The sequence below is a fragment of the Odontesthes bonariensis genome, chromosome 21 (assembly GCF_027942865.1).
Source record: "Odontesthes bonariensis isolate fOdoBon6 chromosome 21, fOdoBon6.hap1, whole genome shotgun sequence".
NCBI lineage: Eukaryota > Metazoa > Chordata > Actinopteri > Atheriniformes > Atherinopsidae > Odontesthes > Odontesthes bonariensis.
This window is the reverse complement of record NC_134526.1, coordinates 13625824-13651648: the sequence shown is the minus strand read 5'-3', so window position 1 is coordinate 13651648 and position 25825 is coordinate 13625824. Positions and strand designations below refer to the sequence as shown.

The 25825-nt window shown below is 40.9% G+C and overlaps 2 protein-coding genes across 2 annotated transcripts; one reads left to right on the top strand and one right to left on the bottom strand.

Moving 5' to 3' along the window:
• Positions 1 to 336: 336 nt before the first annotated feature.
• On the bottom strand, positions 337 to 25825 carry tbcd (tubulin folding cofactor D). The gene is made up of 39 exons (XM_075455067.1): positions 25350 to 25825; positions 25206 to 25256; positions 25009 to 25106; positions 24765 to 24866; positions 24219 to 24365; positions 22866 to 22921; positions 20420 to 20552; positions 19615 to 19660; positions 19253 to 19385; positions 18968 to 19110; positions 18821 to 18881; positions 18617 to 18691; positions 18350 to 18444; positions 13702 to 13858; positions 10685 to 10742; positions 10562 to 10591; positions 10211 to 10296; positions 9419 to 9499; positions 9228 to 9301; positions 8973 to 9090; positions 8626 to 8686; positions 8505 to 8527; positions 8347 to 8378; positions 8159 to 8221; positions 8000 to 8076; positions 7716 to 7797; positions 7498 to 7616; positions 7319 to 7410; positions 6858 to 6998; positions 6110 to 6193; positions 5799 to 5957; positions 5484 to 5622; positions 2251 to 2372; positions 1993 to 2070; positions 1803 to 1889; positions 1621 to 1708; positions 813 to 922; positions 623 to 707; positions 337 to 544 (listed from the first exon to the last, which is right to left on the bottom strand). Exons 1-39 carry the CDS (start codon positions 25531 to 25533, stop codon positions 524 to 526), a joined length of 3591 nt encoding a protein of 1196 aa, XP_075311182.1. The 5' UTR covers positions 25534 to 25825; the 3' UTR covers positions 337 to 523.
• Positions 14406 to 18165, top strand: znf750 (zinc finger protein 750). Its single transcript, XM_075455068.1, has 3 exons — positions 14406 to 14571; positions 15993 to 17274; positions 17386 to 18165. Exons 2-3 carry the CDS (start codon positions 16016 to 16018, stop codon positions 17969 to 17971), a joined length of 1845 nt encoding a protein of 614 aa, XP_075311183.1. The 5' UTR covers positions 14406 to 14571; positions 15993 to 16015; the 3' UTR covers positions 17972 to 18165.

The following is a 25825-nucleotide window of genomic DNA, read 5'->3' as shown; positions in this document are numbered from 1 at the left end:
CCAATTGTAGATTGCAGATTGCAATGATTTGCAAATCACGTGAAACAACATTTTACTCACTACAAAACATGGAAAACTCATCGAGTGATCAAAGCGAGGCTATTACTATTTCATGAAAAATATTAGCTCGTGCCTGCAGCTCTGCTGAAACCTAGTGTTCTTTGACTGTGATTAGGGCATGGAACAACAGCACTATTCAATAAAAGCATCATGCGGGCGTGTTCCGGTTGTGAAATGTTTTGAAGCTGCAGTGAAAGGAAAAAAGGTTGACAATTTAAATGTCCATGTTCTTTTGGTGTGCAAGAACTTGGTAACAATGATGACAAAACAAGTGGGCAAAGGGATGTTTTTCTGTTTATTTATTGTGTTTTTAACTGACAGACTACTATTGTTGCCAAGTACTCTTCTGGTAGATGGACATGCCACAGGACATTTTCAGACGTGTAGCACTCACAGTGCGTTTATAATGATTGAGGAATGTAAGCGATCAGTTCCTGCTGGTTTAAACATCACCTGCTGGTGATTATGAAGCCTGGGCAGGGCCCTGTTGATTAAACAGAGTGATTAAGGTTCATTCAGTACGAACATAAGGCTGTTGAATTTAAAAAAGTTAAATTATTACCTTGGCAACAAGTTGTGGCCTTGAAATTCCTAACCAATCACAAAGCTGATTCCTATGTGTCCGCACCGTGGCAATGTCGCTCTCCCTGGAACAGACATAAAGCAAACATTTCACATACTGCAAATACTGATTGGTTTTTACCTCTAATATTTAAAAAAAAATGCATCAGTTTGATCAAGTTGATACTAACCAATTAGTATCACTTAGTAAGGTCATGACATCATCCAACACCTCTGGATCTATGACATCCTCATATGTTATAAGCATCTCATACATCTGGCTGGCTGTGGTCTTTCTTATCTGGAGTTGAAAGAGAGGAAAAGTTCAGCTTTCTGTCAAAGCAGTTGTTACACAAAACAATGTAAAAAGAAAGGTGAGTCTACAGCCAGGCTAGCAGCTCTGTAAGGCTACTGTCAGCATGATAAAAGGTCAGCCTTTCTTAGTAATTAAATGAAACCCAAAGGCTATGACTAAGCGGAAAGCGGCTGGTTGTGCATGTGTGAACAAAGGAAGATGAGGAATATTTTTGACTTGCTGACAATGCAAAAAAAAAAGTCATGGGATTACAACGACAATCAAAACTGATTTGGGTTTCATATTTAATAATAATCCATCCAAGAACTCAAAAATAAAAATCCTTCATATCATTTAGTCGTTAAAAGACATTTTCACAGATTCACAGCCTGCCTGAAAACATCTTCACATTACAGGCAAACTGAGCAGGCCAAAGATAAAGTAGACAAAGGGTCCTAAATATTCCAAAGACCGCATTGAAACAGGGAGCACACAAACTGTAATTTAAATATAAGCTTATTCAAAGAGGTATGTCTTAAGATTAGTATTAAAAACCCAGAGCCTATCAGAATTTCATACCCAAATGGAGGGGCATGAAAACTAAGAGCTCTGCCTCACATTTTAAGTCTACAAACTCTTGTTGCCAAAAGCAGGCCAGCAGTCTGGGAGCGAAACACTCTTGTAGGGTAATCTTGTGAACTTACCACAGGGAATGAGTGGCAGAGTAGCAACAGCAGCTGGGACAAAACTTTCTTCCTCACCTCACCCTGGAACTGGACCAGCCCGCTAAAACTGGGAAAACACAAGCCAGAGCAGTCGGCATAAATGCTTCATTCCTTCAGTGCTATAAAGGTTGCACAGATTTATCAAGGAGAACGATACTTACACAGCTATACAGGCACGCAGCTTGGACACATCTCTGGACTTCTTGATCTCTTTGCAAAGGGCCAAAAGGTCCACACAGAACTGATGACTTAGAAGATACAGACAGAAAAACTTTAACTCCTATAGATATGAATATGTATAAATGTACTTTTTTTTTTTTTTTCCCTAAACAAACCTGTCACAAAACTCACTTTTGTTGTGTGGTGAAGATTTCAAAGGAGCCATTGGCAAGCATCTGATTGAGCATCTTAAGTAAGGGAACAGACACCCTAAAGAAAAGGGAGTAGAAATTACACTAAACTGTGGCAACACATGTAAGTGAAGGTAAAGAATGAAAAAGCTGCCCATAAAAAAACCTGGTTTTAAAGAGCAACTTTAAGAAGAAAAGTCTGAAATGTGGTACAGGAAAGGAAATGCTAGAAGTAAGACTTGGTAGCGCGGCCATTTACCGGTCATTGTGGAGATTGTTTCTGAAGATCCTCAGTAAGGAATCTCCAAACTGTGCCATAGCAACACCATCATTCTGAATCCCTTTCAGAAAGTCAAACAGAGATTGGGAAGAAAAATGCACCTGAATGGAAGCAGAAGAGAGCAGCAGTTGATGCATAACGATAAGGACAATTCATTTTCAGCTTAGCGCATCCACAATCACACAACACCCAAATTAATTTGTATCAACGACAGGCAGTAAGGCCTGATAAAATAAGCAATGACATCCACAAAAAAGACCAGAAATAGAATTTTTTACATTTGTTATCATGAACATGTCAACCTTATAAATGTCATTTGAAATGAGTACCATCTAAGTGCGATAGTCTGATAGCAGAGGGATTAAAATAATTTAGAGTATTGGTTAACTATCCTCAGGGATACACAATAAGAGCAACCTGAGGGCATCATCAAAAACTCTCTGGACAAAATATGATGACGTAATGGTTTTTGACCTTCTTTATGACCCGTTTCTCCCAAAGGGAACAAAATCCGTCTGCTTAACTCGATAATTTGGGGGTTTTGGCTAATTGTCTACTTTCACTTGCACTCAATCCTAAAATGTGAGTGCAACTGGCACACAAAAACTAAAACCTTGACTGCAATAACAAAATTGCTGCGTGCTTACTGGCAAATGAATATGACTCGGTGAGACCTTCGAAAGAAAAGCAGCATAACTAGTGATATCATCACGCTGCACAAAGTGTCAAGCCTTGCAGCGTAGCAACACAACAAAGCAACCAAACGTTCGGCTGATGAAATTACTCAGAAACTTTGGGTCTGATTATTTCCTCTCGTTTTAAGTGTAATATTTGTTTTGTGTCTCAAAGGTTGAAAATTGAGTCAATCAAATAAATCACACTTAGAGCCGTTGAAATGCTTGTTTTTAAAAAACGTGTTTGTTTTTCTTTATTTGTGGAACTCAAGCAGTTTCTGTAGACTGGCTTCAGCTGAGCTACATGATCCATCGGTGTTGAAACAACTTCTGGAAAGTTAACTCGTGCTCAGGTTCTCTCTAGCCTGTGTGAATATGTGCCTGTGGTGTGAGAATCTTAATATTGGCCCATGAATCGCTGCAGCCTTGGCTCAGTTTCCTTAATGCAACCCTGTACAAACATATCGGTCCCTCTCGTCTCTGAGGATGTATCTGTAGCAGAGAAAGGTTAGAAGAGCAGAGGATGAAAACAAGACGAGAGCTAGATGGTCTCTGTGGGAGCGTGTTTACAGCCACCATTGGAAGACATGTTTAACTTTATTGGCCTCGATGTTGCTATTGCAGGCTTTAAACATATTTTCTTTATTACGTACGCAAACACTAAAGGTTAAAAATAAGCTAAATCCTCTGAATGACTGGCTGGAACAGGTTAGGTCCTGTTGAGGTAGGAGGTAGAACTTGATCAGCCTCAGTCATGAGCCCAAACTGAACCTCCAGAGATGGACTATAGCAAGCGTAATTATAAGCCAAAGTGGAGATTTAAGTCATGAGAAATGTTTGGTTTTCCAGTTCCATAAGGAACTCATGAAGTTTGAACCCCTCCTTTTAGCTGCATGGAGATGATGGAGAAGGACAATTAAGCGTGATGTGTGGGATTTTAAGAACTCACTGAAGGTCAGGGGCTCCACAGACAGCGGGAGGTTATGGAATAAGACTACAACAATCACAGTGCTCCCCCTGCTGGTGCCAACTAATGAATGCTGACAAACATGAGATCACCTGGCTGCAGGTGGCCGCATTGTTCAAACAGTCATCTGTTTGAACAATGTCCTTTGGACACACCCGACCAGGGTGGAGATGTCTGGCCATAATGCGCAGTGCCACATTTGGTGAAAACCAAACACAGCACGTGAGCTCAAAATACTCATACCAGCTGTCAAACACAGTGGTGGAGGGGGGATGATATGGGCCTGCTTTGCAGCAGCAGGATCTGGACACCTTGCTGTCATTGAGTTGACCATAAACTAATCCATCTACCAAAGTATTTTAGAGTCAAATGTGAGGCCATCTGTCTGACAGAGGAAGTTTGGCTTATTCAACGGGAAAATAACCCCAAACACACACGCAAATCACCTCAACCTGACTGAGGTGTTGTAGTAAAGAAAGCTATTTCTGAAGGAATGTCAGCGAACCTCCATGAACTGGAGCAGTATTGTGAAGAAGAGTGAGCCGAAATTCTTCCACGTTGATGTGAGAGACTGATAACTTAAAAGACATAACAATTATTTAAAGTTATTTCTGCGGAAGGTGGTTCGGCAAGCTCTTTAATTGTGGTATGCACTTAAGTTTCTTCCCGCATGGCCTCTGCACTTTGGCTTAGTTTCAGTTAAATAAAGACACTGTGTAATATGCCATGTGTTGCTGACCATCTAAGGGGGTATTTACTTCATTTCAAGACCCAGACCAGATGATCTTGTATTATATCCTGATATGTAGAACTTAAAGATTGAAGAGGGTGTTCTTTCTTTTTCACGAGAGAGCAAAGTTAGCTTCATTGTGTGACGCTACAACATACTTCTATAATGAAACGGACCGATGCTGTATGTACAGATATCCCTCCTAGCTTGTCATTGAGAATATATTATTGAATATTTCCATAATTATATATTATTATATTTCAATAATAATAATGTTCTTTTTTGGAGATTCTGTATTTCCCAAAAGGAATGCAATCTAAAACATCCATGTAGATAACAGAACTATATAATATGTATACAATTATTTTTAGTTTTCTTTTTTTTAAATCCCGATTTTAAAGCCTTTTTTCTTATCAGGTGCTTGAAATGTGAATACAATTACAGTCAATTCAATTAAATCCATATTGTGGGTGAAAGTGAAGTCTGATGAAATGCTGAGTGTCACAATAAGGGAAAATGATGCCTTAGTGGAGCTTGGAGCAACCAAGAGCTTCAGTGCTCCATGACATTGATTGTGTAAGCCTCTGGGGTGCTCCTGAAGAGATAGAATCCTTTCTTTAAAAAGATAAATACATAACTGCAGTAAAGAAAAGGTCAGGGTTTGGTGAGTGCAAAGGTGCAAATGGTCTGATGTAAAAAAAAAAAAAAAGAAACCTTCAGAGCATTTAGTGGCAACTCTGTATCCTGGATTCTAGAGTCTGCAGTTATTTTTGTCATGAATTTATTGCACAGCTGTGCATCATATTACTGTGATTTGACAATATTCTACTTCTCCACCTACTGTGGACTCTGTGATCCCTCCTGCAGACATAGAGAGCCCCAGCAGGGTGTGGTACTGATACTCAGGCAATCCGAGCAGCTGTGCGATGTACTTGAAAGCTTGAGATGGAGCATTCCAGTTTAGACTGGTTGTGGTCTCACTGAAAGACATAGCAAATTGAGTCAAAGTTTAACAAAAATGTCCTGCATATACAAGTGTACCACGTCAACATTATGTCCACTTGCCAAAACAAGAAAAACTGGCTGCGATACAATCCTGGTTAAAACTTGTGAAAACACTTTCTAATGCTGCGAGTCAGACCCTGGATTAACTCACAAAGGTAAAATGATCAGCAGCTCCTCTCTGTGGGGTATGTGAGGTACTGCAGGCTCAGTGCTGTGCAGGAGACGCAGCAAGACGTTGCCAGCGTGCGCTCTGTAGCGGTCAATCTTCTCTGCTGCCTGTTGAGCCAGGCAGCACATCATAGGCTTCACCCTGCAAACACAGCGCTTTGAGTAGAGACGACGCAGTCCACGAAATAAGTCATTGTTTTTCAGTTGGTTTGGAATTGGCTGATCCTAAAAAAGCCAGAAGAATACTTTCTACTGTCAAAATCAGCAGCCAAACAATTTCAGATTCCTACGTACAGGTCTGGCGAAAGGATCTCGGGAGCACTGCTCGCCACCAGCATGGTCACTTCCATCAGACTGGTCATTGCCGCCTCTCTTACCCTGTGAAAGTGACAAAGAGAAGGAAGAGTTCATTTTTTGCAATGAGATGGGTGAGAATCAACCTCATGCTCGATGGCGAGCAACATCATGCTCTGAATAATTTATTTAAATCTGAAATTCAGACAATTAGACATTTAGCCACCAATTTGAATAAAGTATTTCAGTTTCCCCTGGAAATTAGTGTTGTGGTGGCAGGAAGTAATCTGGTAATGTTAATGGCTTTCACAGAAAAGTCACACCCTGAAAAAGATGCTTGCACAACTTTCTTACTAGCTACCATTTTAGGCAAAGAGCAATGAATATTGTAATAAAGAGAGCACTCTGCTTGTGGAAAATGTAAGCTGGAGATAAGTGTGTTACGTATAAAATGGAAAGAAGCAGGAAAACAGACAGAAAGAATGAAGGAGGGATACAGATTACTAGACAATGTGAAAGAGGCAGCCCATCCCATGATAGGCGACAGGTGACAAGCCTGGTGACATTCCTGGCGAGTCCATAAGCATGGCCTTAAGCTACTGAGAGAAGCATGTGTGTTCTGTGCCTGTGTGGAGGGTCAGGAAAGCACCAGAGGTGAGCTGGGCGAGCGTTTCTAAAACCTGAGGCAAATCAAAAAGGCATGTTACAAAAAGTATTTAGGTGAGCAAGAGTTGAGTTCAGTACTCACCAGGCCCCTACGTCCCCTCTGCTGTCTGTTGTATAGTCTTTAAGACTGTTGAGCAGGACATCATACACCTCGGCTACGTTCCCCGAGCACAGGACAGAGTCAGGGGAGCCGTGGGCACAAACACCTGCCTTCATGCATACTCTGATGGAAAAGAAGTTCACGTGGTAAAACAGAACTCAAAAGGAAGACACATAAGCTGATATAAATGAGTCTTTCGAGGAAAGATCCAAAATATCATCAGATAAATGGAGGGACATAACATTCAGGTCTTGCAGGTCTTATGAGTCGTCTGTTTACTTTAGCATTACTACATTTACACAGCGATGTGTTTAAGCTAGCAGGTAAGACGAGGCACAGAGGTCCCTGTTCCATCTATCCAGACCTGCACTACCAGATATATATCAAATAAAATTACAGAGATGAAAGATAGAAATACACTAGAAATGAGTTGGAAAACTCACTGAGCAATTGATCTGACTGCATCTCTCCTTGCCTCGGTGAAATTTCCCTCCTTTTGGCTGACAATGCACATCTGCTGAAGGCCCTCAAACATCTAACACAGACAAAAACAGCACTTCAAGCACATATGTTGAGGCAGTGAGATATAGCTTGAATAGGTACAAACACACTGCAATCAAACCTGCTTCAGGTTGTTATTAATCATTGCTTTTGGCAGACCGCCAAGGGCGAGGGCAGATCCGCTGCGAGTGAGCATCTGTGGACTCTTCAGCCCTTCAATGTACCGAGATACTAGAATATCTAAGCATGTGCACACAAACAGCAGTTAAAAAAAAAAGAAAACTAAACATGCATGCAGACCTTTGAATTTACATTTATTGCATACAGAATAACTTGTACCTTGCATTTGTGAATCAACCTGGCCAGTCTCGTCCTGGTAGAACTCCTCACACAAAGCAGATAAAGCTGACACAACTGCAACCTGCAGACACAGGAGGAGGAAGAGCAAGGAGTCAAACAAGAGCCAAACAAAGACCGACAGATATTTCAAAGCTTTGGAAAGTTACGAATAACTGCTCAGTATCTGTACAACTAGGATTTAGCTGGCATGTAAAAAGAACATAGTCATGATCTTTTTACCCTCAGTTTGATCAAAAATATATGAAAACAATAATTAAGCTTACAATCATGTCATCCCTCCCACCAGTGGTAAAGAGATGAAGAGTCTGGATGGTGTCGTCGATCACCCACTGCCAGCCAGCTGAAACGCATTAGATACTTTCAGCTCTGATGTAGATTAAAAATCAAAGTATAAGAGCATCTGTTTAGAAGCGTTAGCTTACTGATGATGGGGTCGTTCTTAAAAGGCATTTTGGACAGGGACAACTTTTCTACAAGACTGCAAACTGTACAAAAAAATAAATAAATCGGCATTACTTTTCATGGAATAACAGATGTGTACTGTATACTATTTCTTTCAACATTCTAATAAAATCAACTCAGCTAATTTAATATTTGCCTTCAAACTTACTTGCTGGTCTCATTAGCAATCCACCAAAACCCCTATGCAAAAAAAGCATATAGTTTACATGAGGTATATGCTTTTTTCTCTCTCTCTCTCTCATATATATATATATGTACACGTATGAACACCAATAGCACAAAATTAAGCCAATTATTTCAACTTACTTGTATTGTTTTCTGTCGTTTAGCTGCAATGTGTCAACAAATATAAGTCAGAAACAGCAGGCATTCCGAACACCCCTTTATTCAGGCAAAAAGTCGTGTTAGCAACCTATGGTACACTTACCACGTGGTGAATATTCTTTAACGCATCCACACATTCTGGAGAAATTATGTCCACCACAGCCCTGTCAGACAAATCACACCAATTACAATAGAAATCTCATTCAACAGATATTAATTAACTAGGAGTGCAGTTGCTTAAAATTGGTAAAAACCGAAATCAGGTGTGTCATTAGTAAAAATATCCAGCTCCTTAAGTTTCTGCTAATATGTGATTTATACAATTTTAAAGTCTTACAATGATGTCAATTACACGACCCCCAGCAACTTCTGTTCATTTCTAAGTTGAAATAATATGTTACCGGTCTTAACTAGGTCAAGGGCATATTTCCTTGTGTACTTTGAGTTTACCTGTTGCTCTGAAGGCCCACTTTGTACAGAGCATGTGTGATCTCTCCACATGCCAGGATGGCTCCATGGCGAACATGAAGGTCCATACCAACTGCCATGGTCAGCAGCTGTGGCAAAACTGAAGCCAACAAAGAAGAAAGGGGGTTGCATATCTACTCATAACCTTCGATCAAATGTTTCATTTGGTTTCGAAGAAGTAGCTCTTGTGTGCTATGTGACTGAAAGCTAAAGAACAGGAAAGGTGACATTGTTTACTTGTTGTTGCCATGTAATCGGGCGCTTGAGGCGTCAAGTTGTGGAGAGCTTTAGTGGCGAGCTCACGTATCACACTGCAAAACACAAATGAGTACATTTTACAAAAAGAGACAAAAGCAAAACCTTACAATATATATCACTTAATATCAGGCGGTACTATGACTGACGTATGAGACAGTACATATACTTACCAATCCCAGTGGTTGATCTTCATGGCTATTAAATGGTCTATCATGGACTTGGTGTACTCGGGGAAGCTTGCTATATAGACACTTGAGAAAAAACAGAACATTTTCAAACTATACACATATAAATCTTTTTGCATGTCTCTGTTACCTCAATCAAAAGTGAAAGAACAATATTCTAGTTGTCTTAGGTCTCTTGGTATCTGCATCTCAGTATTCAGTCATACCCTAAGGCTAGCATCTCTCTCCACTGTCACCGCATACACATTTCCTGTGTTTAAGGTGGTGACAAACTTTTTTCAAGGGTGACATTTTTTGTGCCTTTTATTAATGGATCTGACTGCCAAACTTGTGTGGAAAGAGACCGACTCTGCAAGTTAAACCATAACAAAATATTAGCCATCGACATTGCATACAGTAATATAAGCAATAATGACTGCATCAACCTGCATAATATCAATATATTAAATATGAAAGTTAGATGAATCTTTAATAAGAAGAAATCAAGCAGTGATGTCAACACAGAGCAATGCCCAGCCCTGAATGTATTCTTTCTTATTGGTATAAAGTTTTTTTTTTAGATATTTTGTACCAATGACAACAAGATCTGTACTGTCGGGAGAAAAAAAAAAGACAATGCAATCAGCTGCCACCCCTTTCAATCAGTCAAGCTGCTGTTATGGGTATCGTAAGCATTTGGATGTTGTAACCATTTGCTAAGTTGCTGCTTCACTTGAACATTTTGTGACTGATAGAAAAACCTCTTAGAGTTGCTAATACAAATACATAGTTTCTTACCTAATGTTCAGATAGCAGTTCTTGAGATTTCCTACAGCATAATAGTCTGCTTCTGTTAAGATGTCGATTCCATGTGGAAATGTCCCCTAATGAGTGAAAAACACATTTAATTTTTGAGATGGAAAGTGATTTTGTTACCATGACAGATTTGAACAGTTATAGCTTAAGGTCTACTGGCAAATCGAGAGTTTACAAGTGCCCTGTAGCCACACTCGGTGGCCGTTTTCTTCAAAAGCTCTTACTAACAAGGCAGGTTTGAACATGAACTCGATATCTGGCAACAAATAAGCGTCAAATCAGGGTAATTCTGTTAGTCATGATATTTTGGTAGTCAAAACTTCAGTCACAAACCTGTCTGCCGACATTCTCTTGGAAGGCAGCCTGAGACGAAACGAGACATAAAATTAACTTCTCCCATGTAAACGTATACAGTTAGTTATAAAGCAATCGTAAGATGTGGAAGGGAGAACTTACAGATGCAGCTCTGCGGCAGTTTGTATCTCGATCGAACACAGCTGTGATCAACAAAGCGCTGCAGAGACAAAAACAAGTATATATTAGATTAGATAAATCATCAAATAAAGAACTTGTCAAAAGAGTTGTCCTCCGAATGCAAAGGAAAAGGTGCATCTTTAAGGTCACAGGATGATTGAGTAGAAGTATTTGATATGTTGTCTTGGGCTTTTTGTTTGACGTTTAAGTGTTTTATTTAAGTTGAGATCATTCCCACGCAACTGATTTTAGCTGCAGGTTCACAGGACAGATGGGAAACACTATCATAGCAAGATTAACCATAAATCCCAGCAATACATGAACTTGCACTCACTCACATTTTGACCTAAACATCTCTCCACATTGCACTGCCCCTGCACGTCTCAGGAGGAGTGGGCGTGAGAATGGCAGTTTTTTCAGGGTGGGCATCCTACATATACATCAAACTGACAGCCTGAGACAAAACTGCTGTTGGCCTTGTTTGCTTTCCTCCCCTGTACCAGACATAGAGATTTACCAACTGTCCCAGTTTAGCTTAACTAACTGCCCTTTGCCCAGAGGGCCTGGAAACTAAAACAATATCGACTGTACTCTAGGATTTACTGAAAAGGATATTTTGATATTATACTTTCCAATGCTAGTCTATAAGTACACAGTTTACTCATGCAACTTAGCAGAGATATGACAAGTCCCAGAGTCACAAAACTGAACTTTCTGTAAATGTCATCATGAGTAGAGCAGGAACCAGCTTGTCCCAGCACTGCTGTGAAACGGTGACCGAAACCTACAGCAGCAGGCGAAACCTGGCATTCCTGTAAACTAGGGAAAGGGAGGGTGTTGTCCCAGGCCCTGATGATCATTTTCAGGGGTGTTAACACCGACGCTGCAGAGCTAGTCTGCGCAGTCAGAGGCCACAGGTCCATACTTGCACGCCAAGAAGAAAAAGAGATCAAAGATGAGACAAACCGTTACTGTTCACAAAGAGCGAGTTTACGTCACAGGATGATGGTACAGCTCTCTGCCCTGGTTGCAGAATAGATGTGCAAGTTCTAAGATGTTACTCCTTAGTCCTTGAGCCCTTTGTTTTTAGAACAAGGGCCTCTTAGTCATTTTGCTTTTGTAGCCTGTAGACTGAAGGAAAAAACTGTAGTCCTATCTCTACAGCCTTGTAACAATCTGACAACAAGTCCACATAAAAGCTGTTTATTGGCCTGAAGCACAAAAAAAACTGACACAAAACTTCTTTATGCCACTCAAACAACTATTTCTGTGGCATCCCTGAACATGTACAGTACACCTCCTGTCACTTTTCTGTTTAAGTCTTGAGAGCAATCGCACCAATTTGGACATTGTAACGTTTTAATTCAATAAATTAAACACTGTTGAATCAAAGTAAAAAGCCATCTGTTTAACATACAGGTAAAGTGTAATGATGAAGAACAAATGCAACAAAACCAATGTTTTTATTTCCATGTTGGTTGCATTTAACAGATGACTGCATCACTCATTGGCAATCTCTAATGACACCGTGACTATATGCAAAGTCGAGCAGTTGATGCCAAATACTGGTTATGTAGGGACATGCATGTTAGCACAGAAACGGGTTTGAGGCTGTGAATAACAGCTAACTGGCAAACTCTGCAGCTTCTTAGCTTTTATTGAATATTAGGTCATTCACAATGAGCTGCCATAAAAAATAATAATAAAAAAAATTAAAAAAAAATCTCTCATTATCTTTCCATCTCTTGATTATAGATGTCTTTTTTTTCTAAGCAGCTAAGGAATGGATATCAGTCGTGGTCAGTGACAAAATAAAGAAATAAAGTCGAGATCTTCAGAAATATTTCATATCAGTGTGTGTGTGTAATGGAGGCTGTTTCTCGCTGTGGGACAGATCACACATAAAGATTACAAACGGTGATGAAAGTGGAACCTTCAGCACAACGACAAACTGGAGCACATTCCCAATGAAAAACAGGAGTCTGAAAATAAAAGAAACTCCTAACAAGGTCCTCCGACCACACTTAGTGCAGTGTGCCAATAAAGCCTTTTTCATGCAAATCTGAAAGGGGGCGTTATTGTAAACATATGCAAACGACCGTCCGCTAAAATGAAAGCCGATAAAAAGGAAAAATAAATAAGGCACATTGGCCATCTTTTTAGACCAACCTGGATTTTCCCAAACCGGAAGACGGGAGGGGAAGATAAGATAAACCTTTATTTGTTCCACAGCGGTGAGATATTATTGCTTGTCAAGTAAAGTCAAATTTATTTGAATAGCAAGTGCTTTACATAAAATAAAAGCATTGCAGCGGGGAGTGGAAGAAGCATTAAAAATACATAGAATAATATAAAGAGAAAGAAATAAAATTATTAAAATGATTAAAAACAAGCAACAGTCTAAATAAGTTAAAAGATATCGTGCAGATTTCATGCATAGACACATGAGAAAATAAATGTTTTTAACCTGGATTTAAAAATGTCTACATTTGGTGAAAGTTTAATCTCCACTGTTTGCAGCATAACAGCTAAATGCTGCTTCTCCATGTTCAGTCTGGACTCTGGACTGGACCAGCTGACCCGAGTCCTTGGATCTAAGAGCTCTGCTGGGTTTATATTCTCTGAACATATCACACATGTATTTTGGGCCTAAACCGTTCTGGGATTTGTAAACCATCAGCAGGCTTTTAGAATCTATTCTGTGACTGACTGGAAGCCAGCGTAAAGATTTTAAAACTGGTGTGATGTGTTCAGATCTCTTAGTCCGGGTTAAAACTCCAGCAGCAGCGTTCTGGATGAGCTGCAGATGTTTGTACGATAAGCAACCAAAAAAAAGTGACAAAAAAAAAATTGTTTGGGCAACACCAGCTCAAGATAAAAAAAAATGTGATTGCCACTGGAAAGGCAGAAACACCCTCTTGATGTACAGCTGCTGTAAAAAAAAAAAAACTGTAGGTGAGGTTTTGTACCATAAGGGGGAAAACGAATGCAGAGGTTACCTCGAAAGCTGGGTGACAAAAGGCTGGAGTTCCTTGGGTTCATAAGCCCTGGCAAAAGACCAGCACACGTAGCAAGCAGAGTCCCGCACATTGGATCCAACGCTGCATGCTCCCCTCTTTTCCTCATAGGTCAGGGACTTGATAATAAGGGGCACAACTGAAAGTAAACACAACAATTTAGACAAGCGCTTTATGTTAGAAGTATATCTTACATATAGTGTGTGCAATGTTTATGGTAAGCAGATAGAATATATTACAAATTCATGGAATCTATTGCCCTACATTTTTACTAAATTAAGAGGTCTGTTCACCGTATGAACAAATTATATCCAATTTTCTTTTTTTTTTTCCCCAACATATACTGATCCTACAAACTCAGATTGATGTAATCTTACTGTTAAAATCCAAGCAAATCTAGCCTAACAGCACATCGATGAAATAAGCAGTTTATGCAAATGTCATGTGGATCTAGTCAGTTCAATATATAAGGGAAGAGTAGAAATGAGCCTGTATGGCCATTTTGACAAGAAGGAAATGGAGCCAGAAAGATGAAGAAAGAGTTAGATCTCCCAACTGCCCTCCTCCCCTCATTTAAATCATCGCTTGAGGCTTGACTAATATCAGGTACATCATTGTTGCCCGAGGGCCCTGCTGTTGGGGCTGAGGCCACACCCACCTGGTGAGACAACACCTTAGAGAGGAAACCTCACCACACAACCAATATCTCACACATTCACCAGTGCACATTCACAAACGCACTCTTCGAGCACACGGACGCAGGCGTCTTGACCAGATACGGTCGTCCGCTGTCGGTCAGTTCTCTGTGGGACGAATACGAGGAAGAACACACTGTTGCTTCAAGTGGAGGAGGTAAGATTTTATCTATTCATCTATTTCTTATTTAATCTTTTTTTATTATTTACAAGGAAGCAGCAATAGCTTCAACTTACTTTTAGGCAGAACTCCATCCAAGTCTTACTGTGATATTGATCAGTGATCTGTTGTTAACGTATCTGTAGGATTTAGTGGGGGGCATAGGCTGACATGTGTGCACCTGTTACCTATAGATCGTAATTAGTCCTCGTTCAGGCTGCTATGAGTGATGCTGAGGAAAATACCTGGTTGTGTGCATGCCCTTGTAAACAAGTTTAACATATCTGTGTATATAAAATAGTAATCCTTTAAATTGTCTTTGCATTCAAATATTGGTTTTGGAAAAAAATAACTCACCTGAGCTTAAAATATCAGATTGGTTAGATTTATTTTTAGCATTTATTTATTTAAAAAAAGATAAGATTCTGACTGGTTTCCATTTACAGTGAGAACATATTAAGGGAGGGTTTTCAAAAGACTTTTAGTTCTTTAGAAGGGAGTGTCTGCGTGCTATTTCAGTTGAAACTTGAGTGACAACTTCTTGCGACAGTGCACGACAAGCAGGTTCCTCAGTGCAACACTCAACTCGCAGCTTTAGGCAGCGCTTCATTTCAAAAGGCGAACACGAAGCTTTTCAGATGCCACTCTGTAGTATCTAAAAAGTGGTTTCTTTCAATTATTACATTTCAACAGTAACGGGCAGAATTGACGATATTTCTCGATCTCCTGAGCCGATGAGCTCATCAAGGGATGAATGTATCCTGCAGGTGTAGTCATGGGAAGCAGGTGGCTCGGGGTTCCCACGCCGACAGCACGGAGTTTAGTACGGCTGTGAGAGAAAGCAAGTCTCTGCATGCCCTCCAGGTCTGTGCAACTAAGTGAATAGTCTATCTGCCTTGGCTGCCCCCAAACTTCATTGGACAGATTATCAAAGCGATATCAAAACGGACTTGCATGTGTACAAGCACCACAAGCGGATACACGTTGGCTGTGATCAATTACCAAACCGAACCGAACTATGACTGGACTGTGTACATACAAACATGCATGTACATTTTTCAGCTACTTCTCTGCTTGCTACCCTACCCACTGTGTAAAGTAAGAATTGGAGAAATACATTAGCCCGAGGGTGCAGTGTTTTGGGCAGCCAGAGATTTTCCTCGCCAGGCAGCTAAAGAAACACTCCGAGTTAAACCTCCCAGTGACAACAACTCTGCACCTGAACCGGTCAAACAACCCTTTAGGCTCATTACTTGTGCAACAACTTAAAGATAATCAAGTGAACACCTTGCAATAATTCAAAGTTTGCTTCTAAATCATTTGGGGTCGCATTCACAGACTTTATCTTCAGCAAAGAGGTACCTCAAGAAAATATTGAGCATTACCAATTCCTCATCTGTGCATCATTCTTCTTTCAGAAAAAACATTCTTTCGAGTCAAGATGGACACTGTTCAGGAGCGCAAGCCAAAAAGGCCACACTATATTCCCCGACCACCAGGCAAGCCCTTCAAGTACCAGTGTTTCCAGTGTCCTTTCACCTGCAATGAAAAGTCCCATCTCTTCAACCACATGAAATACAACTTGTGTAAAAACTCCATCTCCCTAATGTCACAGAAAAATGGGCAAACAGCCCGACAGATCAAGGCTGTAGCAAAGGGACCCCTTGTAAAATCTAAGGATTGCACAAACCTCCTCCCATCAGCTCAGAACACAAATCCTGAAAAAGAAGGCGTTGAAGAGAACAAAACCACGAGCCAAGATGACACAGAAGAGGTAGATGAAAGATGTGACAGTCCGGATGATAAGGACAGACAGAGTGTGACTCAATCGAGTACACTCAGAGACACCGAGAGCATTGAGAGCAATGAGGTTCCAGATCTGCCGCGCCCATCTGCTTTCTCCCCTGTCACACCCAACCGTGACGGAGCAGAGGCCCTGAAGTCAGCTGTTCGGCACACAGAGGATTCGCAAACGATCAACCAGCCGAGCTATCCATGGGGCAGGAGTTCATCAACCATTCCCTTAAAGCCATTCCCTCCTCTTGTGGTTCCTGAATACACTCCTTTTCTTTTGCCTGAACGTCCCCTGTATCAACCATTCTACCTTGCAGGACATCCCCAAGTGAATGAGCCAAACTCTTCTTCTTTCCAGGCAGAGTTTCTGGATCTCCAGAGACCTGTGGTAACACAACCAATTGCCCCACCTCATGCATCCCCCTTTTCCCCTTACTCATACAGATATTGCCATACTCTTCACTCAGGACCCCCTCTGCATTACAATCTATACAGACCCCATGAGCTGCCCTTGCCAATTGCAGGACCCAAATATATTCCTTGGGATTTCTATGGACCAAATCTTGGCCATAAGGATTATGACTTATACATGCATTCACGTCACACTCAGAGCAACCCACCCAGCTCTACACAAGAGGAGAGCCGTCCCGACCAAAGTGGAGACAAGGCAACAAGTCTGAGCCCTAAAGAGGGCTGCTCAGCTTCAGGGTCCCCTGACAGACCAAGTCAAGCGAACATCATCCAGAGAGATGCAGGGGCTTCACAGTACACCAACATGGGTGTGTCGCACAGCGTCCTCCAGCTTGGACAAACAACTACAGCCGTGGAACTCATGGAAAAAGATTTCAGGAAAGACGAGTCTGCAGAAACCTTGATGCAGTTAAGAACTCAGCATCTGGATGGAGGGTAAGTCAAATGATCAAGTTTAGTGGGTTTTTTTCCAATTAGAAAGAATGTTTAATGATTGAAATTGCTGTATTTTGTCATTAACTTTCTGTTTTGGCCCGTTGCTTTCAGGTCAGCCAAGAGCAGCAGATATACCTTTGTGTCTGCTTCTGAGCCATGTTCCAAAACCAAGTCAGAACAAGACCAGAAGGACGATTCAGACGACCTGGCACCCCTCAACCTCTCAACAAAAAACCAGGACCAGGAAGAAAAACCTGAAAACAGACTGAGGGGCTCAGACCCATTAGATTCAAAGAGCATTGAGGTACCTCTGAACCTCAGCCTTCGAGCCTCTCACTGCAGCCCCGTTCAGAGCTCTGCCCTGAGCACTTCACAGGATCTTCCACAAAGACCTGCTGGAGATCTGGATGAAGAACCGTGTGACCAGAGGCAGACTGCAGCTCTGGCCCTCTGCCAGCTTGCCACTGCAAGCTCAACATCCCCTTCATGTGACTTCAATGCTATCTGCCAGCCCACAAAAAGTTCTGCAAACACTCCAAGTCCTGCTTCTCAGAAGAATGCCAAGCTACATACCAGGGCTAAGGCTAGAGGCGTGAAAAGACCAAACAATGGGCAGGTTGAGAGAAAATGCCATAGACCAAACAAGAGAGCAAAGGCACCAGTGCGGGCCCTGAGGAAGAGGCCTCGTTTCTGCTAGTTACGTAACTCTGACAATTGCAATGCATAGTGTTCTCCACTGAAAGCCTCAGTAATCAAAAGACTTTTCACTGTCTTAATTTCTTACAGAAAGTTGTTTTTTTCCAGCAGATCTTGATGTGACATGTCAACATCTTTGCTACGAGATTATATGTAAATAAATGAATATATAAATAAAGAAAGGAAGTCTTGTTTAATGCAAAGAATTATCGTTGAAATGGGGTCTTATTTAAAGAGGAACACGATTGCATTCTCCAAAAAAGTTGCATAAGGAAGATGCAGAAATGTAAATATCTATGAAGTTTTCTAATGAAAATAGATAGTCAAATAGTCCTTGTATTTAACAATACCGATTTAAATCCTATTTCATGGCACATACCATCAGTTAGTCTCGAAGGCAGCAGCAGTCCCCTCCTTCCCAGTTCTGCCAGTGCCAGGCAGCCACCATGCCAAGCATTGTCTGTTTCCTGAAAACTTGAAAAGCAACACATACGCATCACGAGTCAAAACATATCAATAGAATATTGCTTGAAAACCATTTCCTCGTAGTTGCCTTTTAGGGGAGGAAAAAAAATGCATATATGAAATAATAAATGTCATGGTGTGGCTGATGAATAGAGCGAGTATATCCCGAGCATGTATCTACCTGAAGCAGTCCAGAACTGATCCAACCACCTCATCTGCCAGCTCCTTGGGAAGCCTCCCAGTTACCCTCCCAATGCTGAAGGGTTTTAACAAAACACATGAATGTTCACACATGTTCTCTATAAGCAGTTGCTTTTTACAGAAAAACAAAAACAAGTAGGAACAAGAAGCACTCCTCATCAACGCATCAGCTTTGCATATTTACCCTTTTGCTGCAGACCAGCGCACAATTGTTTCCTTATCTTTCAGTCCAACAAGCAAATGCTCTGAGAAATAAAACGGAAATTTGATTTTCTTTTGCAGTAGCATTGTAAAAGCAGATGTGTCAATCTGAGTGGAGGCAGAAACTGACCAATAACAGCCTCGACTTCCTCGGGAATGTCATAGTCCTCCTCCTGTTCCCGGGTCTCCATCTCAGGAGTCAGAGCAGCACTGGTTGTAGAAGGCTGGGACATGGAGAGGTTTGCTGTCAGAGAGCGGCTGCCCCTCTGGTACCTGAAAATATGAACGTTAACTTTTTAAAACCCTCAGTTCTGTGCTCCTGTTTCATCCAGTCACATCTCACCAAGTATGATCAAATGTTTTGCCTTTTCTTTCTATGATCAATTATATGAAATTGACTAGTATTATGTCTGACCTCCAAGCAGCCAAACGCGGCTTCAGGAAGGTGAGGCCGAGTCTCTGGATCAGTTTAACACCGAGTTTTCGGACCATGGCCTCGCTGCTCTCTGACAGATGTTTCTGCTCCAGGCACTGCAGAACCGTTGGAACTGGGAAACATCCAACACACAGACATAATTATCAAAACAGCATCCACACTGCAATGGTTAAGATTACCTTTATACTTGACTGACTACATACAATGTTCCATATTTAGGCCTGACCCAAAGAAAATACAAGGTCAAAGAAATACTATTCAGTCTTTATTAATCCTCATTGGAGAGACAACTCTTAAATTCCTAATTTACCATGGACATAACACAGAAAAGAGGACCTTACCGTACTGTAAGAGGTCATCTCGTTTTCCATGTTTGAAAAGCTTCGCCTATCAGACATGTACAAAACATAACGTTTAAGACACCTCAGATACTGCAGAGGACACATCGACAGCAGTGGAATTTGGGAAAATATCACACGTTTTGAAAATGTAATTACTTTACTTACAAGCTGAGATAACACCCATAACAACCATATTCACTGTTGCAAATTTCCTGTCAACTTAAGTTATTCCTTCAATCCTGGTTCGTCCAAGCCCTTCAATGCAATGAATGATGCTGGTGAATGAACACACGCAGCCAGTTTTGAACGCCTAAAGCAACAACTGGGCTCCATGCTTTATTACAGAGACATAAAGTACAAAGCAACGCTTTTTAAGCATGTCATGCCAGTTTATGTGCCAATGACTATAATGTACTTGCTGAAGGTATGAATAAAATTATCTTAGATCACAAATCAATGTGTTTTCAAATTGTCCTCCTTCAGTGGTGATGTAATGTGGGAACGCACAAGATAAAGAATGGGATTTAATTGAAAGCAAGGCCCCTCCAAGCTGCTGAGAAACCGTTTAGCTTGTAGCAGTGGATTAAACTGACGTCGGTGACTTGAAGAAACAGATCCCAAACAGGCAGCAGGTGCATTACACACCTGCTCAAACCACACAGGGTTTTGTGTGAAACAGACCAGTCATGTCAGCTCTTGTAAATTACCTGCTGCAGGTTTAATAAGACACTGCACACAGATTACACTGTCTTCAAACACCCACGTGGACAGACGTTCAGGCTATACCACAGGTGTGAATATTTACCAGAGACTGCAGAGCACCGTTCAGCGCCATGATGTCTTTCATCGTCTGCCCACTGGCCTGAGATATAGTGGTGAGACTCCAGTCCAGAAACTCTCCAAGGCGTTTCTTTTTAACATCGGGGCGGGTCATAAACCTGTACGATCACACAGAGCAAGTCATAAAATGTTTTAGAAGAAAAAAAGAAATGCTGATGCCAAGACTCTCCAGGAGCAATCTTGCCCTCTGCTGGCAAACAAAACTAATTACAGGTGGAGAACTTCATCTTCCTCGTTTCTATTTACATCTATAATAAAGTCTCTACAGTGTCTTTTAATTAAAAAAATGTCTATAGACACAAAGGTCACATTCACTTTTCATATCTACAAACATATTTGATACTAAAGCATTGATTCATTCAAAAACATCACACCATGTTATTATCAATGTCACAACTCTTACTCTTACATTTACAGCAGTAAAATATGAAGGATGTTTTCGGTTTCAGTTTGAAAGGATGACTGATTTAATCCCTTAGAGAACTTTGCTGTTTAAATCCAGATAATAGAAAAACAACATTTTGTCAACATGGACGCTTTTAACATTACCCACGAGGGTTGAACATCGCTCAGCACGGTTACGGTCTGACTTGGCCAGTTAACCGGACAGCCACCGCTGTCCCAGTATATATGTGCGGGAGGGGAATCAAGTTATTGGCTGAGCCATGTCCAACGCCGCGATGCCGTGGACTGTGTGAGAAAACGTTCAAGACATTCTACCACTTCTAACTTTATCTTTAAGGCCCTCTACAAAACAAACACGAGTACTTTGATAAAAATTTTCTATGCATTTACTTGCATCTACCTAATGCACTGTGTTTTGGATAATCTTTTGTATGTTTTGGGGGTTTTTGTTTTGAAAGAGAGTGCAGTTACACCTTGGTCTGAAAATATGCACCAAATCCCCCTTTGTTGAGCTGGCTGGGGAAACGCCAGTAGGTTTTCATCATGGCTCGAGTAGACCTCTAGTCGTGGGCACAACTTTGAGAATAAAGTAGTTGTAGAGCTACTTTGTCTGGGAAGACGATCACCTGTCGGCGCTGTTAGAAAAGTTTACTTAACTTGTGACACCTTTAGTTGGTCATTAAAAGTGGTTTGGACAATAGTGAGGCATGTATTACCACTTGAACCTTGTGTATAAGTAGTTAATTGTCACCGTGGAACTTTTTTGCAGATCTATATAGATGGATCTATAGAAGGTGCTATGCGGATAAGATATGTTTTTTTTCTCCACCTTTTTTCTTTTAAGGGATGGAGGAGGGAAATACCTTGTATTATTTTGGGATTTTTTGTTTTTTTTAATGCTCATGTTCATGTGCATTTAGCCTGAGTTTCTTGAATAATGATTTTGTCATATGACAGTGCAGTATTATCATCAGGATTTTAACAGAGCAGTGCAACAGTTAACACGTAGTCTCAGTTTCAATTTTCTGATGTGTTTAGCGTCTGGCGAAAGAAATATAGAATACATATTTTTAAATATATTTAAAAGATGGCACTTTGGAGCACATTGTGTCTAGTTGAGTGTATACGCAATGAGCTGATCCTTAACCCCATTATCTTGGTGTGTTCGTCCAGTTTTGAGAAATGTGATTGCATCCGTTTTTAGCTGGACTGAGATCTACACAGACAAGCACATAAGCCGTTTTATTCTTTCTGGTGTCATGTAAACATGCCCATGAAGTCCTCTAATCTGGGAATGCAACTGCTGTACCCGCAACAATATGAGCGATAATAATGATATGGCAGTTATGAGAAAGATTTTTTTTTTTTTCAAAATATCGGTAGCTATAATAAACAATGAAAAGGGGAACAACGTTTTTGTTAAGACTTAGGCCAGGAATATACTTGCTTTTAATTACAAGTGTGTATGTTTATGATGGTTATCTCACATATCCTGAGTTTGTTTGCAGTGTCAGTTGTGCATATCCTCAGGAATAGGCACAATGCATACATAGTGGAAAACTGAGGTGACCAGTACATGCAAGAGTGACTGTAACCAGATATCTAACATCTCTGATAAAAAGGCCTCAAATACCATATACCAACTCCACAGCTTCTGCTTTTTCTACAAAGATCTTAACTTCAAACAGATACTAAACTCATTTATGTTAGCCTTTTCTTTTAAAAACTAACACAGTCATCTACTTCCCCACCTGAAAAATACCGTACCATCTCCCTCTTCTGGGATAGAGACAGCCACAGATCAGACATCTTAGCTGGATCATCCAGTCTACATCCACTAGCTCCCTGCTCGGGGTTCGACTACTAATAGTTTGCACGCTATTCATGTTTTTCAATGTCAATGAGTTACAAGTTGCTGTTAGCTGTACAAATGTTAAAGACTGTAAAGATTCTTCCATTAATTCACATATTACAACTGATTTCCTGTGTGGTGTTCAGACACTTACTTTGATACCAGCACCGATGCAGCATCCCTGGGAGTGTCACTTACGACTAGATAAGACTGGAAAAAATAAAATGCATTTTCACAAATTACACCATACTTGATAATAAACATGGCGTAAAACAGTACAACGATAAAACAGAAACTTTCTCCACATGTTAACCGACAGGTTCCTGTTAAAGGGGAACTCCGGGGCATTTAAAGCGTGTTTCCATTGCTAGAGGTTGTCAAATAATGCTAGTATGACACAGAGAGGTGCGTATCTGCGCTCCCTGTGTGGAGATTGCTCTGTCCGCACAGCATGTCATGCGAGGCTAATACGTGGTGGCTAAGGGGCAAGCGCTAACCCTTCCACGTAAAACAACAACTTGCACACTGCAGAAACGTCACACCACTTTATAACCCATCCGACAATAAAGTCACAAGCCTTACCATCAAAACCATATGCATGGTTCTCACATTACTGGCATGGGGACGTTACAAAACAACTTTATAAACAGCATGTAACTCACCGGCTGGTTGTAGGCTCGCGCATGTGAAAGCCCAAAAGAGTCGATGGAGGATAATCCCATATACAAAACAATTATATTCTCTAGAAAAACTGCGTTCAAGTATTTAAAACATTACAACAATACATGCCCAGTAATATTGTTGTAATGTTTTAAATACTTGAACGCAGTTTTTCTAGAGAATATAATTGTTTTGTATATGGGATTATTCTCCATCGACTCTTTTGGGCTTTCACATGCGCGAGCCTACAACCAGCCGGTGAGTTACATGCTGTTTATAAAGTTGTTTTGTAACGTCCCCATGCCAGTAATGTGAGAACCATGCATATGGTTTTGATGGTAAGGCTTGTGACTTTATTGTCGGATGGGTTATAAAGTGGTGTGACGTTTCTGCAGTGTGCAAGTTGTTGTTTTACGTGGAAGGGTTAGCGCTTGCCCCTTAGCCACCACGTATTAGCCTCGCATGACATGCTGTGCGGACAGAGCAATCTCCACACAGGGAGCGCAGATACGCATCTCTCTGTGTCATACTAGCATTATTTGACAACCTCTAGCAATGGAAACACGCTTCAAATGCCCCGGAGTTCCCCTTTAATAAAGGCTCATCAGTGATTAATAGTGAAAAACAACTTTAAAAAACAGATGTGTGAGATGACCATTAGTGGTGGGAAACAACTAAGGCAACCATGGAAAAATGATGATGAGTTATTGACATTTAGTTACTGTGTGACAACTGGGACAGGCTTAGTCATATCTATGACAGAATAACAGCGGCCAATCAAGATTGACAGACACACAGACTATCGCAAATCAGCATCACGGAATTACAACATATAAACGACCCTCACCTTCGCAATCGCTAGGATACGGTCCATGGTGGGCTCTCTGGCCTTACCGCTCTCTGACTCCAGATGGCCATCCAGACGAGAAAGATCAAAAGGTATGAGGCAGGTCATTGACAGCCACAATAATAACATGTAGCGAGTTTCCCAAGTCTGAAATAAACGCACGGAAAAAACAGCAGCATTAAGCTTTAACATTAAACACTCTGATCCAAATTCAAAAATGAGTAATAAACCTGTATAAATCATTACATTTCTATCACAGGATCCCTCACCATTTAAATGTGATCGTTTTTTTAACAAACTTCAGCGTTGTGACATTCAATTGTAATAAAACAGCTGAATTAAGTCTTCAATAGCTAAATCTCTCTGTTTTGAAATGTCACCACCTCATTGACTCTAGGCCATCCTAGTATTCAATTCTCTGCATTTCAATGAACATTGATAATTGTTCAACACAGTTATTTATATGACAACCCTGTGCGTAATTGCAGGAAAAATCCTGGATGATTATTACTTTAACTGATAAGTAAAGCCTTTACACGCACTCACCTCCGAGTCTTTTGGATCCTGGCTGGATAGCAGCTCCAGAACTGGCTGAACATTGGACACCTCGTGAGGAAAAAGCTGCATGAAGATTTTATATCCTCTGACCTACCAGAAACAGAGATATAAATACAACAAATGTAAGGCCTGAGTAATGGGTGAGAGAAATGAGTGATTGAGGCCTGCAGGCTGCAGCTATGCAGGTTTTTTCACTGACACAGCAGACAAAGCTACCGTTTTTTTTACTGACCTTACAGATGATGTACAGAAACTTGAAGCTCAAGTGAACCAATGATGGTGGAGATTTTTCACTCTTCACCAAGTCCAACATCATATTCAGCATCCATTCTAATGGAAATGGATAAACAACGAGTGAATGTGTGCAATACATGTCCAAGTGACTCTGCATTGACTTTGCACTTTTTAAGGGTTATACTTGCAGTGTACCTAGATGTGGATCCAGCAGATGAGGCTGCTCTTGATATTGGTTCATGATCACTATGAGAACAAAAGAGTAAACTGTGATGAAATGCAAATGCATTGAACCAACAAACCCAATATGTTTTAAATGGTTCACTTTGGCTGCCCCACCTAAGAACCTCTGGGTCGTAGACTCGCTTTCCGCCAGGTCCCCGTGGATCTCGGAGAGGCTAGAGATGAGGGAGCTGATCTCGCTTTTCTCTCTAAAAGCGCCCATGACACAAGTTTCGACAATGGCCTCTGTCTCTCCCTCTTCCCTACCAGAAAATCCATTCTCAGAGTCCGTCAAGGCCATTCTGTTCAGAGTTTTTTCCAAAGAAATTATCTGCAGTAGATGGCACGTTTCTTATTCCAAGTTCTGCGCCACTGAGCCAGCTAATGCTAGCAAATATGGCTATCAAATTATTTGGTGCAAATTACTGCGAAACATACATCTTTGTTAAAAAAAAACTAAATCAACGCCACATTCAACCAAGAGAGTGTTAACGAGAAACATGCGTGAACTTAAGCTAAACTGGATTCCGTTTGACAACAAGCAGTATTGTGTCAACTGTATGACGCTGGCGCAGAGGACCTACCAACACCAC

Coding starts and splice junctions, on each gene's coding strand:
- znf750 (XM_075455068.1), top strand. CDS start 16,016: ATGGACACTGTTCAGGAGCGCAAGCCAAAAAGGCCACACTATATTCCC. Junction 17,275..17,385: donor ACTCAGCATCTGGATGGAGG/GTAAGTCAAATG, acceptor CGTTGCTTTCAG/GTCAGCCAAGAGCAGCAGAT.
- tbcd (XM_075455067.1), bottom strand. CDS start 25,533: ATGGCCTTGACGGACTCTGAGAATGGATTTTCTGGTAGGGAAGAGGGA. Junction 7,411..7,497: donor TTAATAACAACCTGAAGCAG/GTTTGATTGCAG, acceptor TGTCTGTGTTAG/ATGTTTGAGGGCCTTCAGCA. Junction 2,373..5,483: donor GAGGGATCACAGAGTCCACA/GTAGGTGGAGAA, acceptor GCTTCCATTCAG/GTGCATTTTTCTTCCCAATC.